Here is a 25,696-nt window from a genome sequence, read left to right as displayed (position 1 = left end):
CCGCAACACGTATGGCGCTGCAGTTAGTTTCAGAATGGGTGGCAAGGAATAAGTTAGTCCTAAATATTTCAAAACTAAAAGCATTGTATTTGGGACAAATCATTCACTAAAGCCTAAATTAAATCTTGTAATGAATACATGTGGTAATTGAGCAAGTTGAGGAGACTAAACTGCTTGGAGTAACCCTGGATTGTAAACTGTCAAGGTCAAAACATATTGATACAACAGTAGCTAGGATGGGGAGAAGTCTCTCCATAATAAAGCGCTATTCTGCATTCTTAACAGCACTATCAACAAGGCAGGTAGGACAGGCCCGAGTTTCGTCGCACCTGGACTACTGTTCAGTCGCCACAAATAGGGACTTAGGAAAATTGCAACTGGCTCAGAATGGGGCAGCACGGCTAGCTCTTGGATGTACACAGAGCGCTAACATGAATAATATTCATGTCAATCTCTCCTGGCTCAAAGTGGAGGAGAGATTACCGCTTACAAATACAAGTATTGATGAAGTCAATGACATGTTGAATACATCAAGCTGTTGGTTGAACTACTAGCACACAGCTCAGACACCCATGCATACCCCACAAGACATGCCACCAGAGGTTTCTTCAGTCCCCAAGTCCAGAACAGACTATGGGAGGCGCACAGTACTACATAGAAATTTATTCCACATCAAGTACCAATGCAAGCAGTAAAATTAGATTTAAAAAACAGATACAAATACACACAACAGCAGGGACTGAAGCAACAAACATAGGCACAGACAGACACATGCATACAAACACATAGATTTTGTGTTGGAAGATACTGTACGAGGTAGTAGAGTTGGGGCCTGAGGGCACACACTTAATATATGTTGTGAAATCTGTTGTAAATGTATTGTAATGTTTTCAAAAATGTATAACTGCCTTAATTTTGCTAGACCCCAGGAAGAACAGCTGTTGTCTTGGCAGCAGCTAATCGGGATCCATAATAAATACAAGAAAGTGGGGATAGTTAGCATGTCCATTATCATGACATATTCTTGCCACAGACACTCACAGTACCTCAGTCTCATCCTAACAGGAGTGAGGGAAGACAGTCAAAGACTGACTAGCACCAAATCTATTCTATCAGGGATGGCTCCTTTACCCCATCCCCTTATGTCTAGCCCTCTGCACTGGACAACTTTCTCTTCTCCACCACTCAAAATCCAAGTAAGTTTAGGACTATACATGTCAGTACTTTGTGTCAACCATAGACTAGGACTACAAGGCAATTTATAACTTTTATGAAACATTTGAGACCTGTGACACACCCACTGAAAATAAGTTTGCTTCTTTTTACAGATGGCTTTGTGTTATTCAAGCTAACAGTCATCAAGAGTGCGTTCGATAAGGCTGTAACGTAAAAAAATGTGGGAAAAGTATTTCCGAATGCACAGTACTTCAGTAATTACATATTTAACCACTTGTCTATTCGCTATCAAATCCACTCTTGTTGATAAACAAAGGGTTGAATAAAGAGAAAATACCTTATATCCTCAATTCGTTGGGTCATGGACTCCACAAGGTGTCGAAAGCATTCCACAGGGATGCTGGCCCATGTTGACTCCAATGTTTCCCACAATTGTGTCAAGTTGGCTGGATGTCCTTTGGGTGGTGGACCATTCTTGACGCATACGGAAAACTGGAGTGTGAATTACCCAGCAGCGTTGCCGTTCTTGACACAAACCAGTGCGTCTGGCACCTACTACCATACCCCTTTCAAAAGCACTTCACTTTTGTCTTGGCCATTCACCCTCTGAAGGGCACACAAACAATCCGTTTCTCAATTGTCTCAAAGCTTAAAAAACAGTCTTTAACCCGTCTCCTCCCATTCATCTACACCGATTTACCAATTGACATCAATAAGGACTCATATCTTCCACCTGCATTCATCTGCTCAGTCTCATGGAAAGAGCAGGTGTTCTTAATGTACACTGAGTGTACATAAAGGGCTAAGTCTGGTTTACGGTACAGTATAGATATCTGCCCATGTCTCATGGACTCATGTCTCAGGTATAATGTAGTGTAGCAGCCTGTCAGGTAGAACAGCTCAATAGTATTGTTCTTCTGGCTCTGACCACAAACAAATAATGATGGCGTTGTATCTGCTGTGCTGACCTAATTACAGAATTGTACACTGATCAGGATACAAGAGCTAGCTGGGCTATCCTTCAATATATTTGGTAACAAACACCAGCAGCTACATACTGTACCATAAGCCAGACTAAGACATTTGTGTATACACATTGAGTAGAATGAGTAAAACCCATCATGGACAACTGGGGGAAAATGACAGACTGCAGAGGACAAAGGGATGAAGTCAGTACTCAGAGGGACTCTGGTTTGAATATGGGAAAGGCACCATAGAGCTCCTTGTAAACTAACATAACTCCCTCTTACCTGCCTCATCACAATGCTCTATATCAGTCAGCCCGCCATGGAACAATGAGTGAGATTTACAGCACAAGAACAATGGGGCCTGCAGTCCGCCAATGTCAATGGCACGCAACGCTGTCTGGTAGCCACCCAACTGCCTCTGACCCCTGGGAACAGACAGCAATCATCCCTTACTATAGCCAAAACAATAACAGACATCACTGGCCTTTGTCAAAACAACAACAGTATTCCCGGACTTCAGACAAGCCATCCCTGCCCATCATCCAAACAGCTGCTACACCAGTCTTCAGACAAAACAACCATCCCTGCACTGGGTTAAAACAGCAGCAGGTAGGCTACCCCTGCTTTACAGACCTTGTCATTAGTGGGGCCTGATTCACATCATGGCTGGCTCATGTACTACACACAGACTGCTAATTGTTTGAGGATGTGGACCACACTACTGTTAATGCCAAACTGCACACATTATACCGGACAGTACTGAGGTTGAAGCCTTATTGAAGCGCATCACTCTGGTTTAGGTTGGGGTGAAAGTTAGGGGTTAGATTAATCTCTCGTGGGCAGACTACGTGAACATACATGGTACCATAGATCTGTCATGATACAACAGGATGTGCAAGATCGAGCAGCATTAGTGCCAGTGTTTGGGTTTTTCATCACTGATTAAATTGGACAAATAACGCTTTCACAGGTGTTAGCATCTTTTGAATTTCAGAAGGGAATGGGACATTTGGCCCATAGACTTTCCCATTATGTGCAAAGAGAGGGTGGAGCTCTTCATTCTGGTTCCGATCCTCGTTCTATCGCTTCTCTTAACAAGTACGGACCCAGAACTCACTCGAGCATCTGACCAATTACGCAAAACTTTAGTTTAGGGTTAACTGAGATTAGGGTTAGCCATGCGCAAACCACACTGCAAGAGTCGCATGTTATCACATAGTTAATGTACAGTATGTAACCTAACCTCTCAGAACACGACAACATGTCTACCATTTGACTACTCAGACAGAGTGGTGAAGTGGGGCCAGAGTGACAGGGAGAATCTTCGCTCTGGCTGATCGGGGGAAAAAGGAAGAGGGGGTGAAAAAACAGGGTCAGGTAAATCCTTATGGAACAGTGTGTCCTTCCCATCTTGTTGGGAAAATATGCCAGCGACCTAGATGATTAAAATAAAACGAGAGCCAGTACCATAAAGAGCAGTCTGGCCAGAGGAGAGTCCAACACTGTCACAGCATCATACAACTAGTGAAACAGCTCTATTCATACTTATACGTTGGCATTAACCCATACATTTGATCCGCACTGTGATTCACTGAGTCAAAGACTTTCCTCAGAACAGGTAAATAATGACAAGAGAGCAAGGTGGGCAGTATACGTAGCACAAAGTAGACAATTATAATCTGCCTGAGCCTCAGGTGGTCTACAAAACCTTCCTCACACCCACTCCTCTTGCCTGTACCCATACAGTATACTCTGCTACCTGGTCAGCGGCAGCCTGTCTTCAAGTCTCACCTGCCCATTAAGCCAATCATTAGGTCTCACCTACCCAGCCCCAGGTATGCCCTGACCTTACCTGTACTTCATGCCAGTCTGGTAGGACACACACTCCTCCAGGGCCAGGCCGTTCATCTTCAGGAAGTCCTCCATGTTCTTGACCTGAGCGGCATGCCTCTGCTCCCTGAGGCGCTGCAGCTCCCCTGGGTCGGTGGGCCGTGGCTGGTTTAGGCCCTGGTCCGAGTGGTAGCGGCTAATGCCACTCCGCATGCTCTCGCTGTATGACATGGACAGCATCTTGCCACTGCCACTGCTGCTGCTTTTCCGTATAACACTGCCCGGCCCGCCCGGTTTGGGGATCTGTAGGTTTTCGGAATGAGCGTACATGGATTGACGCCTCACTGCCGCCCAGGGAGGCTGACCCCCTGACAACCCTCCCGCAAACATCCCCCCTACTCTTGCTGTCGCCGCAGTGACCCACCGCTCAGTGAGAGAGAAAAGTGGGTCTGGGACAGGAGCTAGCAGGACACAGCCACCTCCTTAAATAGCGCCGGACTACTCCCATAAGAGCTCTCCTGCTCTGCTCGGGGCAGCAGTATCACACAGCCATGCATGGTGTGATCAGAGTCACGGCATCACCCCCCAGGAAAGAGACACAATGGCAGGGTGCATTCAGCTGACCGCCTTGTGGTTAACTAAGGAGCAGGACCATGCAAGCGGCATAGGTACATTGGGAACAGCAGGAGGAGGAGACATTCAGACATGGGCCAGAGCAGGCAGACACCGTTCTGGGTTTTCTACTTGGATGTAGGGGGAGAGCCAAGAGAAACTGACCTTCATGTCTTAAAGTAATGGACGGTTGTTTCTCTTTGCTTATTTAAGCTGTTCTTGCCATAATATGGACTTGGTATGTATTTTACCAAATAAGGCTATCTTCTGTATACCACCCCAACATGTCACAACTGATTGGCTCAAACGCATTAAGAAAATAAATGATTTTGACCAGTAGTGTAGTTGCATGAAAAAGTATGTTAACCCTTAGGAATTATCTGGAATTCTGCATAAATTGGTCATAGATGAAGATCAGATCTAATTTTAAGTCACAAGACAAACACAGTCTGCTTAAACTACTAACACACACACACTATTGTATTTTTCTAGTCTATATTGAATACATAATTTAAACATTTACAGTGTAGGTTGGGAAAAGTATGTATGTGAACCCCAAGGCTAATGACATCTCCAAAAGCTAATTGCTAACCTGGAGTACAATCATTGAGATGAGATTGGAGACGTTGGTTAGGGCTGCCCTGCCTTATAAAAAATAAATCACAAAATTAGAGTTTGCTCTTCACAAGAAGCATTGCCTAACGTGAACCATGCCTCAAACAAAAGAGATCTCAGAAGACCCAAGATTAAGAATTGTTGACTTGCATAAAACTGGAACAGGTTACAAAAGTATCTCTAAAAGCCTTGATGTTCATCAGTCCAAGGTAAGACAAATTGTCTATAAATGGAGAAAGTTCAGCACTGTTGCTACTCTCCCGAGGAGTGGCCGTCTTGCAAAGATGACTGCAAGAGCACAGTGCAGAACGATCAGTGACGTTAAGAAGAATCCTAGAGTGTCAGCTAAAGACTTACAGGAATCTCTGGAACATGCTACCATCTCTGTTGACAAGTCTACGATACATAAAACAAACAAGAATGGTGTTCATGGGAGGACACCACAGAAGAAGCCACTGTTGTCCAAAAAAACATTGCTGCACGTCTGAAGTTCGCAAAAGAGCATCTGGATATTCCAAGGCGCTGCTGGCAACATATTCTGTGGACAGATGAAACTACAGTTGAGTTGTTTGGAAGGAACACACACCACTATGTGTGGAGGAAAAAAGGCACAACACACCAACATCAAAACCTCATCCCAACTGTAAAGTATGGTGGAGGGAGCATCGTGGTTTGGAGCCGCTTTGCCGCCTCGGCGACTGAAACATTAATTCCCAAGTTAAGACATATCCGCCAATTGAAGCTCAACATAAGTTGGGTGATGCAACAGGACAACGAGCCAAAACTCAACCCGATTGAGATGCTGTGGCATGACCTCAAGAGCGTGGTTCACACCAGATATCCCAAGAATATTGCTGAACTGAAACAGTTTTGTAAAGAGGAATGGTCCAAAATTCCTCTTGACCGTTGTGTACAGGTCTGATCCTCAACATTTGGTTGAGGTTATTGCTGCCAAAGGAGGTTCAACCAGTTATTATATACAAGGGTTCACATATTTTTTACACCCTGCACTGTGAATGTTCACACAGTTTGTTCAATAAAGACATGAAAACGTATTGTTGTGTGTTATTAGTTTAGGCAGACTGTTTGTCTATTGTCGTGACTTAGATCAGCTCCCGAGTGGCGCAGTGGTCAAAGACACTGCATCCCAGTGCAAGAGGCGTCACTGCAGTACCTGGTTCGAATCCAGGCTGCATCACATCCGGCCGTGATTGGGAGTCCCATAGGGCGGCGCAGCGTCGTCCGGGTTTGGCCGGGTTTGGCCGTCATTGTAAATAAGAATTTGTTCTTAACTGACTTGCTTAGTTAAATAAAGATTAAGAAAAAAAAGATGACGATCAGATCAAATGTTCCATCTTTATCAGCATCATAAAAGCTGAAAGTATTTCAACCAAATAAAATATGCATCCAAGGCAAACTGAACTCTTATCAGAAACATGTGTCATGTTTGCACGGCTTGCTATTTCCTTAGTCAAGCTGATGTCATTTGGACATTACGCACAGAAAATCTTTACAGTTTTTTTTTGAGTAATTGCATTTTCTCCCTGGTCCCTAAACGTCATTGTTCCCGAAAGAAGCAGAGATGACAGAAAACTTTACTGATGTCAACTAGATTAAAGCATTCAGTGTATTGATTTATGACATTCTGGTGAGCAAGTGTTTATTTAGTCTTCCAGGGCAGCATATGACGAAAGCTGTATGTATGTATGTATCTAATTATAGACAAGTTGACTAATAAACAGCCTACTAAAATGTCGCAAATTATAAGTAGAAACATATCTAAAATCAGGCACAATAAATACTGCACCCCCTGTAAAAACAATAATAATTTAAAATGAATAAATAAATAAGTGTCTGTAGCCTACAGTGCATTTTCTATACTAGCGGGTTTAGGTTGGGAGCGGGCCTCTGATTTACACTTTATCACATATACTCAGGCAGTTGCAGATGGGTTATTAGCAATTGCGGGTGGGTGCACAAATAGTTGACCCGTGCACCACGAAAGAGCCATGAGACCGTTTTTTTTTTTTTTTTTTACAATCAGCAATGCTGTAGGGAAAGCGCTGTGCTCAATCCTGTCACTAGTGGGCAGCAGTGTTGAAGGTATTGTAATAGACAATACTACTGCACACAGCTTATTTCCCTTTGATCATGCTATGCAGAATATACACTGAATGTACAAAACATTAAGAACACCTTCCTAATATTGAGTTGCACCCCCCCCTGCCCGCAGAACAGCCTCAATTTGTCAGGGCATGAACTCAAAAGCTTTGTCAATAGTGTTCCACAGGGATGCTGGCCCATGTTGACTCCAATGCTTCCCACAGTTGTGTCAAGTTGGCTGAATGTCAGACCATTCTTGATAAACACAGGAAACTGTTGAGCATGAAAAACCCAGCTGCAGTTGTACCCCGTTCAAAAAGGCACACATCTTTAGTCTTGCACATTCACCCTCTGAATGGCACACACACAATCCATGTCTCAATTGTCTAAAGGCTTAAAAATCCTTCTTTAACCGGTCTCAACTTCACCTACACTGATTGAAGTGACATCAATAGCTGATCATAGCTTTCACCTGATCAGTCTCATGGAAAGAGCATAATGTTTTGTACACTCAGTGTATGTCCTCAGTAACGAGACAGAAGACTAAACAGACCTTAAAATGGGCTAGCCTACAGATTATTGCATGATCTGACACTGATTACAGCATAACTTGAATTGTTATATCAAGCAACATATTTCACATGAAATGAAAAATTACAATTAGTCCAACAAATAGCTTAGCTAAAACACATTAGAAAAATAGACAAACACCATGGCAATTTTCAAAAGCCGATGTTCAGTAGTATGTCGGATTCTGACATGGTCTTCGCTAGTGTGACAATTCAGCTCAGATTGAATACTTTATCCATAGCCTATAGCTAAACAAAAAGTGCCAGTAAAGCACCTGAAATGTTTCAAATTACGATATTAAAACTTCCATCCTCGCTCTGGTGAAACACTGAACAAGAACCTTACAAAGTGCAACTGAGGAAGTGTTCTTATGCCCATTTTGGACAAATTAGCACTTTTCAGGCTGGTAGTTGTCAGCCTGTCATCATTGCCTTTGTAGTGAAAAAAATAACATTTAGCTTTACAGCACCTGGGACTCAGGACATTTTACCCTGTAGATCTACAACGGAAGTCCGAAGACATTAAACTGCTATTGATCCCTAAAGTATATTGACACTTGAACAGCACTTTGTTTCTCTCCCAGTCTGCTGAAGGAAAGCTGTGGTATTAACCCTGCCACAAAGCACAGCCTCCATCTAATGTCCTGCTCAGCTTAGAATCAACTGAAAAAAAGCTACATAAAATCCTCAAGTCTATCCATGTTTGCCATCAAGGGCGTAGGCGTCTTTCAGCTCTCCAGCTTTCCCTGTCCTTCCAGGCCAGTGGTCTCCACCGCCCATAGAGAAAGAGGGAGAGGGGTTCCAAGCCAGGCAGCATGCATCTGCTCCAAACTACACATACACACACTCATCCTGCTACCACCCCTCACACACAGTGCACTCAAACATATACAAGCAGTGGTCAATGGTCTTTGCTCAAACTCACCTGATGATTTCTAGGAGGCCGGCTCATGAGAGGGTGGTAAAGTGCCAGTCGGCTCTTATAAACACACACTGCCTGCAGCGTTGCAGCGTGTCCGCCCAAACTGGGAGTGTCTTAAGTGTCTAAACCAATTAGTGGATGAGAAAGTGCCCTCCCACCACTCTGCCCTATACCACCATCACCACCCCCCTTCCCTGTTAGATCTCATGGAGGAAATCCATTTATGTCATTTAGTGCCTCGTCTTGCTTCTGCTAACATCAGCAAATAATATCAGGCCTGAATTATTCACAAAAGCTTTTGTGCTAAAAGCCTCTGTTGTTCCACAGGAGACTACCAAGAGCCAGTCAGAACATAATGAGTGTGTGTACGGTTAAGTACGTGCACATGTCTAGCAGTCATCATACATCTGGTAGGCCAGGCTACATGTCAGCCTATAACTGACATGTAAAAACAGCAAAATAACTTATTCAAATACCCACACAAAAACACCCAGTCAGAAATATTCTGCATTACATATTGAAAAGATAAGAACTGGTCAGGTCAAGATCACTACACAGTACCTAGTCCATACATGTAGCCTAGTGGTTAGAGCGTTGGACTTGTAACCAAAAGGTTGCAAGATCGAATCCCTGAGCTGACAAGGTAAAAATCTGTCGTTCTGCCCCTGAACAAGGCAGTTAACCCACTGTTCCTAGGTCATCATTGAAAATAAGAATTTGTTCTTAAGACTTTCCTAGTTAAATAAACATAAAATAAAAAAATATGGGGAGGAAAACCATGAGCCTTGTGAAAACCAAACAGTACGATGAATTATCAAATACAAAGAGCCTGCGTTTGAAAAAGTTATTTCTCTCGATCAATACCAGAGTGAGAGTAGCCAACATGAGAAGTTTGGGGTTGAGGGACTACCCTTGACAGGAAAACCCTCATTCCCCTGGACATAGTAAAAGGGTTAAGGAGGGTCAGAGCCGGAAATACTAAAAGCCTCGTTGTGTAAAATCGTAAACATTAAATGGCCATCTCTTGACCGCAATACCACCGACCAGACAACATCCCAGACTGAGATACAGTGCCTAGGGAAAGTCTACACACCCCTTGCACAGCTGTCAGATTTTGCTGCCTTAAAATTAAATCTAAAAAGTGTTTACATTGGATTGTGAATTAGATTCTACCAACTCTGCACAGCTCTTAGGTCAACATATCCATTGTTTTTGTGAAAATTGCTCAAGCTCAGTAAATTTAGTTGGGAATCATTGATGGACAGCTCTGATTTCAGCAAACTTAGTCAGCCATTCTGGGTTAGGTATTGAGAAGAATGGGGCAGGTTTTCCTCAAACTGTTTACCTGGGCTTTGCTCCTCTGATATTTATTTTGATCCTGACAAACTCCCCAGTCCCTGCCGGTGACAAGTATTCCATAACATGATGCTATCAACACAATACTTGAAAATACAGAGGGTTTTACAAAATTGCATTCCCTTAACATTACTGGCCTGTATGACAAAGTGAAAAGGAAGCCTTCGTTTAAAAAAATATATATATTTTGAATTATCTGTCATGTTCACAACAAGGTCCTGAAATAATACTGCAAGACAACATAAGCTTTTTGGCTTAAAACAACAAAAAAAACAGGGCAGAATCAAAAGTAAGTCAGTATCTGGTGTGGCCACCAGCAACATTAAGTTCTGCAGTGCATCTCCTCATGGACTGCACCAGATTTGCCAGTTCCTGCTGTGAGATGTTACCCCACTCTTCCACCAAGGCACCTGCAAGTTCCCGGACATTTCTGAGGGGGAATGACCCTAACCCTCACCCTCCGATCCAACAGGTCCCAGACGTGCTCAATGGGATTGAGATCCGGGCTCGTCGCTGGCCATGGCAGAACACTGACATTCCTGTCTTGCAGGAAATCACGCACAGAATGAGCAGCATGGCTGGTGGCATTGTCATGCTGGAGGGTCATGTCAGGATGAGCCTGCAGGAAGGGTACCACATGAGGGAGGAGGATGTCTTCCCTGTAACGCACAGCGTTGCGATTGCCTGCAATGACAAGCTCAATCCGATGATGCTGTGACACACCGCCCCAGACCATGACGGACTCTCCACCTCCAAATCGATCCTGCTCCAGAGTACAGGCCTCGGTGTAACGTTCATTCCTTCAACAATAACTGCAAATCCGAACATCACCCCTGGTGAGACAAAACCGCGACTCATCAGTGAAGAGCACTTTTGCCAGTCCTGTCTGGTCCAGCAACGGTGGGTTTGTGTACATAGGGACGTTGTTGCCGGTGATGTCTGGTGAGGACCTGCCTTACAACAGGCCTACAAGCCCTCAGTCCAGCCTCTCTCAGCCTATTGCAGACAGTCTGAGCACTGATGGAGGGATTGTGCGTTCCTGGTGTAACTCGGGCAGTTGTTGCCATCCTCCATCTGTCTCGCAGGTGTGATGTTCGGATCCTGTGCAGGTGTCGTTACACCTGGTCTGCCACTGCGAGGACGATCAGCTGTCCGTCCTGTCGCGCTGTCTTAGGCATCTCATAGTACAGAAATGGCAATTTATTGCCCTGGCCACATCTGCAGTCCTCATGCCTCCTTGCATCATGCCTAAGGCACGTTCATGCAGATGAGCAGGAACCCTGGGCATCTTTCTTTTGGTGTTTTTCAGAGTCAGTAGAAGGCCTCTTTGGTGTCCTAAGTTTTCATAACTGTGACCTTAATTGCCTACCGTCTGCAAGCTGTTAGTGTTTTAATGACCGCTCCACAGGTGCATGTTCATGAATTGTTTATGGTTCATTGAACAAGCATGGGAAACAGTGTTTAAACCCTTTACAATGAAGATCTGTTATCTTTGAAAGAAAGGGTCCTGAAAAGGGGACATTGTTTTGCTGAAAACTGCCTCGAAGTAACGACACCAGAATAACTGTTCGTTGGGAGCTTCACACACACACACACACACACACACACACACACACACACACACACACACACACACACACACACACACGCCATGCAACATACTCTCACATTACATCAGGTCAACACATTCCCGGAAAAATAACTGCCATGTCCATTTAGTGTACAATGATGAAATTATTGAAAAGTGGTAAGCTGCCCTTCCCATCACACTTCTAGCCAGAGTGTGAGACTGACAGAGTGAAGCAGTGATCGATCCTCTCTCTGTGCCAGGGCAGCAGCGGGACTCATTGCACTTAAAAAAGGACAGAAATGTGCAAGAGAAGGCTCGGAGATCAAAATCCGATAGAGAGCCCATTACCCTGCATACACAGCGTCAGGTTTTTTTATAACCAGATCAGCAGAATAAGGCTTCATCTCTCAGCCCATAAAACATGATGCCTCTGAAGCAGCAAGAAGACTGACAACCCGGATACCACTACTGGGCAGGGCCGAGTACAGTACAGTCATTACATGCAACACTTTGATAACTATTTGAAAGTCTTTGGCAGTGTGCAATGCAGACTACAACATAGCATCTGAACAACACAATTGGGTGTCCAGCAGACTAAATCTGACTGCTAATTAGCCAAACGGTGACTAGAAAAAATAGCATCAGTGCAGAGGATGATTCAGACAGACAGAAGTATGAGGCAGCAGTCCGAGCCGTGTTCCACTCTAAACACACAGACAGAGAGACAGAGAAGGGTACCTGTAGAACTGCAGCTGTCGTTTGGGGCTCCCATAGCGTGCGCTGAGGCCAGCGGAAGAGATTGAGAGCGAATAGGGAAGAGGAGGAGGAGAGAGAGTACAGCTTAGATTAACATGTAGCAGAAGGGAGGAGGGAACAGCAAGCCACAAGAGAGAAAGGGGAACAACGTCGTAGAACACATGCAGCATGTGAGAGGAAAGCCTAGTTTCACAAGGAATAGTAAAACCTAGTGTATCACTGGACCCTGAATGTCATTCACTGACACTCAGACACCACACTAGAGGTGAGCACACACACACACACACACACACACGTCTTTACTGGTCCAACAGACCCGAAATTCCGAGATCCAACACGGGACCCGAGTCCTAAATTGACTTTTTATCATCTCAAATCTGATAGAATTGCCACAGGTCTTGGGTATGTGTAATTAAAACTGATTTATTGACTGGACCCGTCCTGTTAATTGAATGTGAGGTGATGAGAACTGCAGGAGCTTGTTATCAGTGTCAGCCTATTGACACTCAATAAAATGCATAGATTAGGTACAGCTGAAACTTGTTCCGGCCGCTCACCTCTCGTGTGCCTGCTGGTGAGGAGACCGAGAGAACGCGTGAGAGGAGCCTTTGCTACTGTTGATTGCGAAGATGGAGGCCTTTTTCATTGAAGCAAAATAAAAGTTAAGAAATTGAAGTAAAATAACCATGAATAAAAAAGGTTAAACCAAGTAGGCAGAGATGCAAAAATAACCTTAAACTAAACCGCAATATTATAAGCTGTTCGTATATTCTCTATAAACACTAGCGTGAGTTACTTTTGATATTACCCTAATCAAGCTTTAGTTACTGCAGGCCTATGAACTTGAGGAAGAACGTTTTAGGCCTACCAGAGTAAGGCCAGCTCCTTTAAATCTAACATTATAATGCTCATCTTTATCAAAAATATTCTGAGCGAAAATGTTGGAATTAGCCTCCTGTAGGCTACGCCTATACACTATGTGTACAAAACAATAGGAACACCTGCTGTTTCCATGACAGACTGACGAGGTGAAAGCTATGATCCTTATTGATGTCACTTGTTAAATCCACTTCAAGTCAGTGTAGATGAAGGGGACGTGACAGGTTAAAGAAGGATTTTTAAACTTTGAGACATGGATTGTGTATGTGCCATTCAGAAGGTGAAAGACAAAAGATTTAAGTGCCTTTGAAGAGGGTATGTAGTAGATACCAGTTTGAGTGTGTCAAGAACTGCAACACTGCTGGGTTTATCACGCTCAACAGTTTCCCGTGTGCATCTAGAATGGTCCACCACCCAAAGGACAGCCAGCCAACTTGACACAACTGTGGGAAGCATTGGAGTCAACATGGGCCAGCATCCCTGTGGAACGCTTTCAACACCTTGTAGAATCCATGCTCTGACGAATTGAGGCTGTTCTGAGGGAAAAGCAGGTGTAACTCAATATTAGGAAGATGTTGCTAATGTTTTGTACATTCAATGTATCTGACAAGGACAAAGAAATGCATTTTGGTGTTGGAACATGCTGCCGATCATTCTTTCAGCGCTTCTTTCTTTATATTTCTATATTTTGTATTATCGTCATACAGTGGAGTGGACGTCAAGGCCTATAGGCCTTTATGCACGCAATGCCCTGATGCATTTAACACTCAAATCTACGACAGCTAAACTGAGGTGGACAATTGTTTTAGGAAAGTAAAAAAAATGTAAAATAATATGCAGCACATAGAAAGACCAGAAATGGGACACATAACACTAAGACAAATTGTTCTCTGGCACCACATGCTGGTAGCATGTGGAACAGCAGGAAAGGGGATGTGCTAGAACAGAAATGAGTGTTTCCAATACAAACAGAAGGACTGGATGCCACACGACTGCTTGCTGTGAGAATCCTGAATAGAATGGAAGTGGCATGAAGTATGGATGATTTCTTTTTTTATCAGGCTTGACAAATGAACTGCATGCACCATCAGACCACATGCCACAATGTGTGTGTGTGTTTGGCCATGTCCCAAATCTGTCCTGCCTACTACTTACAAAACTAATATTTAGAATGTAATGTTTAGTAAAAACGTATGCAGTAAGCAAAAAAATAGCAACAGAGGATTTATCGCTTTTTTCCCACCATTCGCAAATTTGTTGAGTGCCTCCCCTATTCTGATTCTCAACGGTGTTCAAACATGTGGGTGTGAAAAGACGATTCTCTTCCTGAATAGCGTGCAGCAAATTCAACAAGATGAAAAGCAAAAATGAGTATAACATCCTTGCATTTAAAGCATACAAAAATTCTCTAAATGTCACATACTATAAAAATATTTTTGCATACCCAAAAAGTCTACTATTTAGAATGCAAGTATGGGTATTCGGACAGTCTGTACGCATTTGTGGACTTACTTGTAGATCATGCCCGGCGAGCCAGTTTGTCGGGAGAGGCGGGCAGGTGAGTCTGTGGTAGATTCAGGATACATGGAGGCAGGAGGGTGGGGATGTGGCCAGTCTGCAGAAGGGGTCTCTCTCTCACCGGGACAACAGGGGACTGTCTCTCACCAAACTGAGCTTCTGGAGGGGACAGAGCAAACAGTCAGTCTGTATACTGTCTGGATGGTTATAGTGATCAGGAGGAAGACAACTTATATACATTACTAATTCATTTGTTTTTGTCAAATAGTCATTTCAGAGATCATAGAACGTCACTACTATTCACCAGTCACTAGATGGCACCATTTCCTCAGTTACCACAGACAGCAGCTTAAACACATATCAGACCAATAAGCCTTCTCTGGGCTGTAACTGGGGATGTTAACTCTTTCATTTCTGCAAACTATGGGAAAAAATGTTGCCCAGTCAGAGCTATGGTCTCTGCAGCCACATGATGTCAAAGCCCTGTACTACAACATCCTTATATACACACACCACACACACACGTTTACAAAGTCATGGACGTCCTCATACCTCACCATCCTGCCCTTACTGTGTGTGCGCGCTCAGAGCGACTAGTTTCTATGAATAATTCAACAGTTCTCACCCAAGAGCAGCACTGCTGAAGTAAGGGGCTATAACAGGAGAGGAGAGCTGGGGGGCGAGGGACGGAGGGCGACTGTTGGTTTCGTTTTTCTGTGCTCCGTTTTATTTGCATAACAAATAAGGAACACTCAAAATGTGCACTTATAAATCATAACAATTTTTATCAAAATACAGCTGTAGACAAAAGTCAAAGATCAAACATCACATATACAACTGATGTCGCTCATGAGTTCTGCCCCATAGGAAAAGTCCTAAATTATTTTATTAAGCCCGAAGTCCAGCCCCAGTGATGTCACTGCATACATCATTACCTGCTACTCCTTAGACCAAGCCCATGCATACACAGCTATACAAACTTGCAAGAGAGATACAATAGTTCCAGTGTTTTCTAAAACCTCAGCAGTAAATGTCCACTCCCCCAAGTTGATTTATAAGGGTATGTCTGACTAGCCTCTTATCTCTTCCACTCCCCTGCAGGGCTCTGTTTATCTTTCAAGTGCTTTCTCACAGACCCCATGCAATAATTCACACATTTCTCACACCATTTCTTCATAAGAGGCAAAGACTTAGAAAAGACTGTGGAACCATTTTAAAACCTTAGAATGAATGAATGAATGAATGAGAGAGACATATATATATATATATAAGTTAATCTATAGTCTAGGACCCAATAAATGTAGAGGAGTCCCATAGCCCCTCCCCTTCTATTAATACAACATAAGCAAAATCAATTATTATAATACATCAAACATTTGGTGCAGCCCCTATCATGACCCCATCAGGACTAGAGGGCCTGGTGAAATAAATTAAATCACAACTACATTAAGCCATCTACTGTACTGTGTGTTCCATGTGCAGGAGTAGAGACCGAGGTCTTTTACCGGCATGTCAGCCTGAGCAGCCTCTATTTCACTACACACTGAAATCATGTGTGCGAGCCAGCCGTGAGCAGTCGCTGGTCTGCTGATAATGACGACATGAAGGTGACTTTCTCCTCACACCAATCACAGAAAATAAGGTGTCCCCTTTTCAAAGACTAATTTAGCGCTCGCTGGCCTCACCACTTCAATCATGCCAGGCAGGACGGAACAAAAGCCCCTGCCAGGTCCCTTCTCCTACAAGGTGATGATGGCATCATGATGACTAGATGAAGATGGGCTGTGTTGTAGATCTAAACAGACTCGGAGGGGATTCTGGAGGACTCCACCTGGCTCGAGAGACATTCATTAAAAATAACAAAAATAAGAAATAAATCTGTGTCTATCTACTGTCACCGACTCCCTGATCAGTAACAGAGGACGCGGCAGCTGTCATGTTGGATTTGGGGGCCCTTCCTTTAAGAGGCTGCATGGTTTCGTCGTACCAGACAACACCGTATTCTCGAACGGCTGGAGCCAAGGCTAAAGTGTTAGTAAATGGCATTTAGCCTATCCTGAAGTTCAGACCTACAGTCTCAAACAGTTAAGTGTTAGACCCTCAGCACACCCCAGAAAAGTTAGGCTAGCCTGAGTGTTTTTTCCCTTTGCCATGACAGTTTACTATTGGTGCATCAAAGTCCTCTGTGTGTGGTAGAAGCATATACTCTAGATGGCTGTGCTGTGCTGCAGTAGGAAAGAGAGAGATGCTTACTGCAGCACTGCAGTACAGACTCGTCCTGGCAGCACATCACAGTTGGAGAGTTGAGCTCAGATTTACTGCTCTAATGGGCCAAGGTGCACTCTGCAGATTAAAACTGCAGGCAGGGAGACAGAGGTGCACGACAGACCCTTATCGGATCAGAACCACCCTCTGGCCCGACACATCAGGAAGGCAGACTAAAGGACAGAAGTCGTGTGAAAGGGGAGGACAGCCCAACGAGACAGGGTGGGGATGGATTTAAGTAGAGAGGTTGGAATAAAGACAACAAATAGAACAAATGCCTTAGTATTGCCTGTTTAGTGTTTAGCCAGTCTTACATACTGGAACCTACATAATGCTACCTTCATTCCTGTCCAACAAAAGGCAACATGGAGTCACCAAAGGCAACCGATTATGCTTTTCCATAGGCTCCAGCCAACCACACCTACACCCAGCCTGAGAGAGATTCCTCTTGAGACGGGGCTTATATAAGTAGGCAGCAGAGCAGTCCTGGCCTGGAATGTACAGTAGAGTGTTAGCAGCAGGAAACACACATGGACGCCAACAGATGGCACTGGAAGAGAGGACAGACGAGGACTGCCAGGGGTGTCCTGCAGCAGGAGAACGGCCAGAAAGACAGGTAAATAATAATACTTAAGAGATGGATCTAAATAAAGGCCAGAAGGAGAATCAGAGGATCCCAAAACGGCTATATTCATGTCATGGTTCTCATAATTATTTGATAAATTATGAGAAGTTGTCTTTGTCACTGCATCCTAGTCTCATCATCATCATCATCATCAGTAGACAGACGGATGAGCTGTAACAGGCACGGCTGTGTGAAAATGGCCTCCTTTTTTATACATTGCCCTTGATTACAGAAGCAGCACAGGTCAGTCGCTGCCAGAGAAAAAAATAATTTGCATAAGTAGCCTATTTTTGCAGCAAACATCTGACACCAATCATCTGCTCCCTGTTTGGAGTTAAAAGCACATCCATGAGCCTCACTGTCTGGCACCATTAATGGAGGCCTACATTCAGGATAGCAACTGTTTAGATCAATTAAACCATACAAAACAAAGAGTTTGGAAAATGATCTTCAATATGGCATCATGAATGGATCAAAGGGAACACTTCATGTAGCTAGCATCTATTTCAGCTTTGCTGCTTAGCATAAACTCCATAATGGTTTGGCTTCATAACCACCATGCCATACAGCACAGAGGTCTGAAGAACGATCATAATGTCCTGTAAACGATCTCCAGTGGTAAAGCCCATGTGCTGCCTGTGTGATGAACAGTCACAGGCCTGGCCGTGACAACTCACCAATCCTCAGCACCTCATTCTGCTTCTGTGATGGGCTATTGGCAAATCGCTCACATGTAACGTGTTAGTTACAACACACAACACGAGCAAACCACCACATGCTATTTGTACTGTGCAAGATAGCTCACACACTTTTCTTGGGGCTGGGAATTGCCAGAACTCAAAATACATATGATATCGTATTGCGATTCGATACTGCGATTTGATGTTGCAAACATTGATCACTATAGGTCTGCTGCAGAAGGACAAGAGACATCCATGAAAAAACAAGTTTTATTAGTGATGTAATTTTTTTTTTTAAGTGCTTAACACAAATGGGCTCCCTTTTTAAAAACAGTTACATAATCAGGAATAGCACAATATTGTTTTCACACTAATTGGCTGGACATATACCAACAACGCCAGTATTTATCCATTATAGCTCTTTTTAAATAGTGAGCCAAACTCGTTTTCTCGTGTCTCGTCCCTCTGCAGCAGACATACGCTGAGCAATATGTTTGGAACATCGAATTGCAATAAAATCACAGTATCGAATCGCAACAAATATAGAATCGTGAGAATCGCAATTCACAGCAGTCTCACAACTCAATCGCTGGTTGAAAACGGTTTTCTGCCCGTCCCAAAAGATAGAATTTGTAGATAATTGTCCCTCTTTCTGGGACTCACCCACAAACAGGACCAAGCCTGGCCTGTTGAGGAGTGACGGACTCCATCCTAGCTGGAGGGGTGCTCTCATCTTATCTACGAACATAGACAGGGCTCTAACTCCTCCAGCTCCACAATGAAATAGGGTGCAGGCCAGGCAGCAGGCTGTTAGCCAGCCTGCCAGCTTAGTGGAGTCTGCCACTAGCACAGTCAGTGGAGTCAGCTCAGCTATCCCCATTGAGACCGTGTCTGTGCCTCGACCTAGGTTGGGCAAAATGAAAGATGGCGGTGTTCACCTTAGCAATCTCACTAGAATAAAGACCTCCTCCATTCCTGTCATTATTGAAAGAGATTGTGATAACTAACATCTCAAAATAGGGCTACTTAATGTTAGATCCCTCACTTCCAAGGCAGTTATAGTCAATGAACTAATCACTGATCATAATCTTGATGTGATTGGCCTGACTGAAACATGGCTTAAGCCTGATGATTTACTGTGTTAAATGAGGCCTCACCTCCTGGTTACACTAGTGACCATATCCCCCGCGCATCTCGCGAAGGCAGAGGTGTTGCTAACATTTACGATAGCAAATTTCAATTTACAAAAAAATAAATAAAAATAAAACGACGTCGTCTTTTGAGCTTCTAGTCATGAAATCTATGCAGCCTACTCAATCACTTTTTATAGCTACTGTTTACAGGCCTCCTGGGCCATATGCAGCGTTCCTCACTGAGTTCCCTGAATTCCTATCGGACCTTGTAGTCATCGCAGATAATATTCTAATTTTTGGTGACTTTAATATTCACATGGAAAAGTCCACAGACCCACTCCAAAAGGCTTTCAGAGCCATCATGTCTCTGGACCTACTCACTGCCACAGTCATACTCTGGATCTAGTTCTGTCCCATGGAATAAATGTTGTGGATCTTAATGTTTTTCCTCATAATCCTGGACTATCGGACCACCATTTTATTACGTTTGCAATCGCAACAAATAATCTGCTCAGACCCCAACCAAGGAGCATTAAAAGTCATGCTATAAATTCTCAGACAACCCAAAGATTCCTTGATGCCCTTCCAGACTCCCTCTGCCTGCACAAGGATGTCAGAGGACAAAAATCAGTTAACCACCTAACTGAGGAACTCAATTGAACCTTGCGCAATACCCTAGATGCAGTTGCACCCCTAAAAACATTTGTCATAAGAAACTAGCTCCCTGGTATACAGAAAATACACGAGCTCTGAAGCAAGCTTCCAGAAAATTGGAACGGAAATGGCGCCACACCAAACTGGATGTCTTCCGACTAGCTTGGAAAGACAGTACCGTGCAGTATCGAAGAGCCCTTACTGCTGCTCGATCATCCTATTTTTCCAACTTAATTGAGGAAAATAAGAACAATCCGAAATTTATTTTTGATACTGTCGCAAAGCTAACTAAAAAGCAGCATTCCCCATTTGAGGAAAAGATCGTGATCATTAGAAAGCAAATGACGGACTCCTCTTTAAATCTGCGTATTCCTCCAAAGCTCCGTTGTCCTGAGTCTGTACAACTCAGCCAGGACCTAGGATCAAGGGAGACAGTAAAGTGTGTTAGTACTACAACTCTTGACACAATGACAAAAATAATCATGGCCTCTAAACCTTCAAGCTGCATACTGGACCCTATCCCAACTAAACTACTGAAAGAGCTGCTTCCTGTGCTTGGCCCTCCTATGTTGAACATAATAAACAGCTCTCTATCCACCGGATGTGTACCAAACTCATTAAAAAGTGGCAGTAATAAAGCCTCTCTTGAAAAAGCCAAATCTTGACCTAGAAATTATTATTTTTAAACTAATTGGCCTATATCGAATCTTCCATTCCTCTCAAAAAAATTGAAAAAAGCTGTTGCGCAGCAACTCACTGCCTTCCTGAAGACAAACAATGTATACGAAACGCTTCAGTCTGGCTTTAGACCCCATCATAGCACTGAGACTGCACTTGTGAAGGTGGTAAATTACCTTTTAAAATGTCAGACCGAGGCTCTGCATCTGTCCTCGTGCTCCTAGATCTTAGTGCTGCTTTTGATAGCGTCGATCACCACATTCTTTTGGAGAGATTGGAAACCCAAGTTGGTCTACATGGACAAGTTCTGGCCTGTTTTAGATCTTATCTGTCAGAAAGATATCAGTTTGTCTCGGTGAATGGTTTGTCCTCTGACAAATCAACTGTAAATTTCGGTGTTCCTCAGGGTTCCGGTTTAGGACCACTATTGTTTTCACTATATATTTTACCTCTTGGGGATGTCATTCGAAAAACAATGTTAAATTTCACTGCTATGCGGATGACACACAGCTGTACATTTCAATGAAACATGGTGAAGCCCCAAAATTGCCCTCGCTAGAAGCCTGTGTTTCAGACATAAGGAAGTGGATGGCTGCAAACGTTCTACTTTTAAACTCGGACAAAACAGAGATGCTTGTTCTAGGTCCCAAGAAACAAAGAGATCTTCTGTTGAATCTGACAATTAATCTGGATGGTTGTACAGTCGTCTCAAATAAAACTGAAGGACCTCGGCGTTACTCTGGACCCTGATCTCTTTTGAAGAACATATCAAGACTGTTTCAAGGACAGCTTTTTTCCATCTACGTAACATCGCAAAAATCTGAAACTTTGTCCAAAAATGATGCAGAAAAATGTATCCATGCTTTTGTTACTTCTAGGTTGGACTACTGCAATGCTCTACTTTCCGGCTAAAGCAATAAATAAACTTCAGTTGGTGCTAAATACGGCTGCTAGAATCCTGACTAGAACCCAAAAATTTGATCATATTACTCCAGTGCTAGCCTCCCTACACTGGTTTCCTGTTAAGGCAAGGGCTAATTTCAAGGTTTTACTGCTAACCTACAAAGCATTACATGGGCTTGCTCCTACCCATCTTTCCGATTTGGTCCTGCCATACATACCTACACATACGCTACGGTCACAAGACGCGGGCCTCCTAATTGTCCCTAGAATTTCTAAGCAAACAGCTGGAGGCAGGGCTTTCTCCTATAGAGCAAAATTTTTATGGAATGGTCTGCCTACCCATGTGAGAGACGCAGACTCATCTCTTCAGTAGGTCCTATGATTAAGTGTAGTCTGGCCCAGGGGTGTGAAGGTGAACGGAAAGGCTGGAGCAACGAACCGCCCTTGCTGTCTCTGCCTGGCCGGTTCACCTCTCTCCACTGGGATTCTCTGCCTCTAACCCTATTCCGGGGGCTGAGTCACTGGCTAACTGGTGTTCTTCCATGCCGTCCCTGGGGGTGACTCAACTCACTTGAGTGGGTTGAGTCGCTGACGTGGTCTTACTGTCTGGGATGGCGCCCCCCCCTTGGGTTGTGCCGTGGCGGAGATCTTTGTGGGCTATACTCGGCCTTGTCTCAGGATGGTAAGTTGGTGGTTGGAGATATCCCTCCAGTGGTGTGGGGGCTGTGCTTTGGCAAAGTGGGTGGGGTTATATCCTGCCTGTTTGGCCCTGTCCGGGGGTTTCATCGGATGGGGCCACAGTGTCTCCTGACCCCTCCTGTCTCAGCCTCCAGTATTTATGCTGCAGTAGTTTGTGTCGGGGGGCTAGGGTCAGTCTGTTACATCTGGAGTATTGCTGTCCCCAGTCCACCTGGCCGTGCTGCTGCTCCAGTTTCAACTGTTCTGCCTGCGGCTATGGAACCCTGACCTGTTCACCGGACGTGCTACCTGTCCCAGACCTGCTGGAACCCTGACCTGCTGGAACCCTGACCTGTTCCAGACCTGCTGTTTTCAACTCTAGAGACAGCAGGAGCGGTAGAGATACTCTCAAAGATCGGCTATGAAAAAGCCAACTGACACTTACGAGTTGCTGACTTGTTGCACCCTCGACAACTACTATGATTATTATTATTTGACCATGCTGGTCATTTATGAACATTGGAACATCTTGGCCATGTGCGGTTATAATCTCCACCCGGCACAGCCAGAAGAGGACTGGCCACCCCTCATAGCCTGGTTCCTCTAGGTTTCTTCCTAGGTTTTGGCCTTTCTAGGGAGTTTTTCCTAGCCACCGTGCTTCTACACCTGCATTGTTTGCTGTTTGGGGTTTTAGGCTGGGTTTCTGTACAGCACTTTGAGATATCAGCTGATGTACGAAGGGCTATATAAATACATTTCATATATCGTATTGGGAGGTCCCTGGCAATTCCCAGCCCTAGTGGCTAGTGAGAGCTGCTTTCTCCATTGGTTATGGAGCTGTACTAAAATGTATGGCTAACTTCAGGCTGTAACATGTTATAAATAAGGCCCATCCATGCCAGCACAGCAGAGACAGCTACTGTAGCAGCATCACACAGCAGAGACAGCTACTGTAGCAGCATCACACAGCAGAGACAGCTACTGTAGCAGCATCACACAGCAGAGACAGCTACTGTAGCAGCATCACACAGCAGAGACAGCTACTGTAGCAGCATCACACAGCAGAGACAGCTACTGTAGCAGCATCACACAGCAGAGACAGCTACTGTAGCAGCATCACACAGCAGAGACAGCTACTGTAGCAGCATCACACAGCAGAGACAGCTACTGTAGCAGCATCACACAGCAGAGACAGCTACTGTAGCAGCATCACACAGCAGAGACAGCTACTGTAGCAGCATCACACAGCAGAGACAGCTACTGTAGCAGCATCACACAGCAGAGACAGCTACTGTAGCAGCATCACACAGCAGAGACAGCTACTGTAGCAGCATCACACAGCAGAGACAGCTACTGTAGCAGCATCACACAGCAGAGACAGCTACTGTAGCAGCATCACACAGCAGAGACAGCTACTGTAGCAGCATCACACAGCAGAGACAGCTACTGTAGCAGCATCACACAGCAGAGACAGCTACTGTAGCAGCATCACACAGCAGAGACAGCTACTGTAGCAGCATCACACAGCAGAGACAGCTACTGTAGCAGCATCACACAGCAGAGACAGCTACTGTAGCAGCATCACACAGCAGAGACAGCTACTGTAGCAGCATCACACAGCAGAGACAGCTACTGTAGCAGCATCACACAGCAGAGACAGCTACTGTAGCAGCATCACACAGCAGAGACAGCTACTGTAGCAGCATCACACAGCAGAGACAGCTACTGTAGCAGCATCACACAGCAGAGACAGCTACTGTAGCAGCATCACACAGCAGAGACAGCTACTGTAGCAGCATCACACAGCAGAGACAGCTACTGTAGCAGCATCACACAGCAGAGACAGCTACTGTAGCAGCATCACACAGCAGAGACAGCTACTGTAGCAGCATCACACAGCAGAGACAGCTACTGTAGCAGCATCACACAGCAGAGACAGCTACTGTAGCAGCATCACACAGCAGAGACAGCTACTGTAGCAGCATCACACAGCAGAGACAGCTACTGTAGCAGCATCACACAGCAGAGACAGCTACTGTAGCAGCATCACACAGCAGAGACAGCTACTGTAGCAGCATCACACAGCAGAGACAGCTACTGTAGCAGCATCACACAGCAGAGACAGCTACTGTAGCAGCATCACACAGCAGAGACAGCTACTGTAGCAGCATCACACAGCAGAGACAGCTACTGTAGCAGCATCACACAGCAGAGACAGCTACTGTAGCAGCATCACACAGCAGAGACAGCTACTGTAGCAGCATCACACAGCAGAGACAGCTACTGTAGCAGCATCACACAGCAGAGACAGCTACTGTAGCAGCATCACACAGCAGAGACAGCTACTGTAGCAGCATCACACAGCAGAGACAGCTACTGTAGCAGCATCACACAGCAGAGACAGCTACTGTAGCAGCATCACACAGCAGAGACAGCTACTGTAGCAGCATCACACAGCAGAGACAGCTACTGTAGCAGCATCACACAGCAGAGACAGCTACTGTAGCAGCATCACACAGCAGAGACAGCTACTGTAGCAGCATCACACAGCAGAGACAGCTACTGTAGCAGCATCACACAGCAGAGACAGCTACTGTAGCAGCATCACACAGCAGAGACAGCTACTGTAGCAGCATCACACAGCAGAGACAGCTACTGTAGCAGCATCACACAGCAGAGACAGCTACTGTAGCAGCATCACACAGCAGAGACAGCTACTGTAGCAGCATCACACAGCAGAGCAGACTGCAGCAGCATCACACAGCAGAGACAGCTACTGTAGCAGCATCACACAGCAGAGACAGCTACTGTAGCAGCATCACACAGCAGAGACAGCTACTGTAGCAGCATCACACAGCAGAGACAGCTACTGTAGCAGCATCACACAGCAGAGACAGCTACTGTAGCAGCATCACACAGCAGAGACAGCTACTGTAGCAGCATCACACAGCAGAGACAGCTACTGTAGCAGCATCACACAGCAGAGACAGCTACTGTAGCAGCATCACACAGCAGAGACAGCTACTGTAGCAGCATCACACAGCAGAGACAGCTACTGTAGCAGCATCACACAGCAGAGACAGCTACTGTAGCAGCATCACACAGCAGAGACAGCTACTGTAGCAGCATCACACAGCAGAGACAGCTACTGTAGCAGCATCACACAGCAGAGACAGCTACTGTAGCAGCATCACACAGCAGAGACA

General features: G+C 44.7%; 1 protein-coding gene across 4 annotated transcripts in view; it reads right to left on the bottom strand.

The window, feature by feature from the left end:
• kcnab2a (potassium voltage-gated channel subfamily A regulatory beta subunit 2a) overlaps positions 1-25,696 on the bottom strand; it is a 145,231-nt gene that overhangs the window by 83,998 nt on the left and 35,537 nt on the right. For 2 of the 4 annotated variants that reach the window (XM_045691715.2, XM_045691716.2), the window contains 2 exons: positions 14,869-15,033; positions 12,460-12,501 (listed from right to left, as the gene is read on the bottom strand). In XM_045691715.2, the coding sequence (XP_045547671.1) occupies positions 12,460-12,501; positions 14,869-14,942 (116 nt within the window). In that variant the 5' untranslated portion in view covers positions 14,943-15,033. The remainder of the gene's footprint in view (positions 1-12,459; positions 12,502-14,868; positions 15,034-25,696) is intronic. The other 2 variants (XM_045691719.2, XM_045691720.2) reach the window with 1 other exon arrangement.

The sequence above is a fragment of the Salmo salar genome, chromosome 12 (assembly GCF_965601325.2).
Source record: "Salmo salar chromosome 12, fSalSal1, whole genome shotgun sequence".
Lineage (NCBI taxonomy): Eukaryota > Metazoa > Chordata > Actinopteri > Salmoniformes > Salmonidae > Salmo > Salmo salar.
Note: the sequence above shows the minus strand (reverse complement) of the source record. Positions and strands in the feature narration are given on the sequence as shown.